The 3,155-nt window shown below is 59.7% G+C and overlaps 1 protein-coding gene across 1 annotated transcript; it reads right to left on the reverse strand.

The window, feature by feature from the left end:
- LOC125555968 (cyclin-D3-2-like) lies at positions 1-2,042 on the reverse strand. Its single transcript, XM_048718774.1, has 3 exons — positions 1,057-2,042; positions 841-959; positions 1-726 (listed from the first exon to the last, which is right to left on the reverse strand). Exons 1-3 carry the CDS (start codon positions 1,673-1,675, stop codon positions 400-402), a joined length of 1,065 nt encoding a protein of 354 aa, XP_048574731.1. The 5' UTR covers positions 1,676-2,042; the 3' UTR covers positions 1-399.
- Between the last annotated feature and the right edge of the window lie 1,113 nt (positions 2,043-3,155).

Raw genomic sequence — 3,155 nt, forward strand, 5'->3', positions numbered from 1 at the left:
TGATCAAGGTTTATCCACATTTATTTAGATAAAATGAGAAGCCAGCAAGGGGGGCATTAATCAATGCAGATGTAGATAGAGCTCATGGGAAGTGGGGAATTGCATTCATGGCGCCGTCGTAGGGAGGGAGCAAGCCGGAGATGGAGCAAACTTGCCCTGCCGCCTACCTTGTCCCTCCCCTCCTCCATGAGAGTGCTACTCCAAGAGCCATCAATGGCTAATCTCCCTGCCTCCTCCCCCCTACAGGACCCGTCTTTTCCAGCCGCATTGCAAAATTACACGTTTTTTACTTCTCCCCCCAGGCCGGCTTCTCATTACGGCCTTCCCTGATCGCCGGCTGTTGTTCTACGGCGAGCTATAGGTAGTAGCTAGTCCGGCGCCGCGGGGCGGGGTTGGCATCTAACGCCAGGCGTCGCGGCTCTCCTCGTCGGGTGGAAGCATCATCGCCGTGGCGGTGGCGCGCTTGAGCGGCCGGCCGGCGGGCTCCGGGGAGGACGACACGGAGACTGACCCCGGCCACGCGGTGGCGGCGCCGGAGCGTGAGTCCGCGCTGCTGGACGAGCTCTCGCAGCTGAAGTATGCCGCCGCGCCGATCACGCCGCTCGGGCTCAGCGGCGGCGAGTGCAGCCCCGCTGCCGCGCGCTTGCGCTTATTGTCGCCGCCGAAGCCCATGAATCCCGCCGCCGCCTCCCCGGAGAGGATCTTGACGCACTCCGCCACCTCGTCCTGCATTGGCAAGCCCATCAGTTGAGCACAAACAGTGGCATTGGCACGAGTGTGCACGAAGACAGCTGGTAGTAATAATGTGGCAACCGCTAACGACAAGTTTGTGGTGCTGACCTCGGGGGCGTTGATGAGCGCCAAGAGCTCGGCGTCGCCGTCGCCACTGCCGTAGCCGGCCGTCGCGAGCAATGCCGCCGCAGCCCACGCCGACGGGCGGTACCGTGGCCAGCTCCAGTCTGCCACGCGCGCAAAGTGAGAACACGCTTGACGTAAAGATGGAGTCTTTTATTCTTGAGACAGCAATGCATGGACGGGGAAGAGCCATGAACCCACCTGGCATTACCGCGAGCAGGACGCTCTCGCACTGGCGCAGGCGCGCGGCGGCGAGCACGGGGTGGAGGAAGGAGAATGGCGTGACGGGGTGCATCCGCCAGGCGAGCGCGGAGAGCACGAGGAGCTCCATCCGGCGCACCGTCTTGGCGTCGAACACGTCGGCGTCGCCGGCGCTCTCGGCGGCGCAGAGCTGGAGGTCGAGGAGCACGGGCACCCGCGTCTCCTCCACCTTAGCGGCGAGCGCCACGCAGGCGACGGCGGCGAGCCGCGCCATCCACGGCTGGTCCCCGAGCCGCAGCGCGCCGCCGCTGAGGAAGCAGCGGTCGAGGTACGCGGCGGCGAGCGCGGCCGTGAGGGCGGAGAAGCCGAGCCTGGCCGCCGCGCGCGTCGCCCACCCCACGGCCGCCTGCCTCCTCGCGTCGCCGCCGTACCCGTCGCCGCCCTCCCGCAGCAGCACCTCCTCCTTGCCCCTGAACACCTCGAACAGCGCCGGCAGCTCGTCGTCAAGAGCCACCAGCGGCTGCTGATCCGGCCACTGCTCCTCGGCCGGCTCCTGGAACAGGTCGTGGTGCTCCTCCGGGCAGTAGAGCGAGTCAACAAAGAGCGCGGCAAAGGCCATGGCCACAACGTGCTCCCGTGGGTACAGATACAGTGACGTAACGGGGGACAAGTCCAGTGGTGCTCGGTCCTGCTCAGGGCGCGGCGGGAGCGGAAGAGGAGAGCGGCTCCCCTCCCATGGCGAGGCGAGGCGGGGCGAGGTAGCCGGTTGGCTTTAACTGCGGCTACGGCTGGTTGGCTGGCTGCTTTAGCTGGCCTCGAGCAGTGGGAGGCGTGGTGGGGGGCAGTGATGAGCGCAGCACGCAGCACAAATGGGATAGGAGGGAAAGGGCGGGGAGGTTTTATTGGGGTTCGGGAGGAAGACGAAGAGAGAGAGAGAGGGGGAGAGGGGAGCGCCACCCGCCACGCGACGCAACGCAACGGCAGGGGCAGCAGCTTCTTTATTGCGGGGGTGGTGTGCGTGCTGCTGCTGCTGCGGCCTGCGGGCAGAGGGAGACAGGGATTGGGGGAGGGGAGGCGAGAGTTGGTTTGCTTTTGGTTTTCGCGGCTTCCCTCGCCCGGGCGTTCAACTTTCGGGGGTTCCCCAGGAAGGAAGGACACGGGAGCCGCTGCTGGCGAGCAGTGCTGTCTTTTCTCGCCCTGCCTCTGCTCGCTTGTGATGGATGGACCTTGCCTCCTCGCTCCGACGCTTGCCGCCGACCCAGCTTTCCCTCCTGCCAAAATCATATTTCCACAAATGCAGTGGCATATTCTCCGTGAAAGGACGTTTTTTCCAAGATTTTTTTATCAAATACGTAGGTTTTCAAATTGCCTTCGGCATGACATGCTCTCCAAAGATATATACCCGCAAAAAAAGATATATACCCTCATTTCCCGTAAAAAAAAATCCTCATGCACTGTATTTGAGCCGTACACTCACTTTGATCTTTGTTCTTTTGGCAAAATAGACCTTCCCGTCTACCCTCCATCGCTCTTCGTTTTTCTCACCGGAGAGCACCAGCGCACCTCCAAAGAGTCCTTCACAAATTTCTCGTTTTTACGCCCTCCTCCCAATCCTATCCGTGACCATATCTCGTCGAAGAACACCATCACACACACGGTTGCGTAGCGACAACATAACTAGAGGTATCGGCGGGGATGTGCCTATTCGAACTTGTTAAATCTTGTTCGGCGCCTCCAAGCTAGTTTAAGTTACCACCTTTAGCTCGTTTGGAACTTCCAAGCCAAAATGGTAGGAGCCTCAGGTTTTGCTAATTCGTGTGCAATCACACATTTCTGGGTCCAACCTATGTAGGCCCTCTCGCATACCGCACCATTCAAAGCCAATCGTTCAAGCATTGTGATGAGTTTAAAAGAGGATTCTAACCAAATTATTGAGTCTACCCTCTGAAATCTTCTTTACTTTGAGATCTGTTACCGTGTTTCAAATACTCTAACGTTTCCAACCTTGTGGATTCATTGTGAGAGTTTGAGTGTGAAGGGGACTATTTTTTGAAGCGCAAACAAAAGATTTATCACCAAGCGACCAACTTGTTATTACT

This window comes from Triticum urartu, chromosome 5 (assembly GCF_003073215.2).
Source record: "Triticum urartu cultivar G1812 chromosome 5, Tu2.1, whole genome shotgun sequence".
Classification (NCBI taxonomy): domain Eukaryota; kingdom Viridiplantae; phylum Streptophyta; class Magnoliopsida; order Poales; family Poaceae; genus Triticum; species Triticum urartu.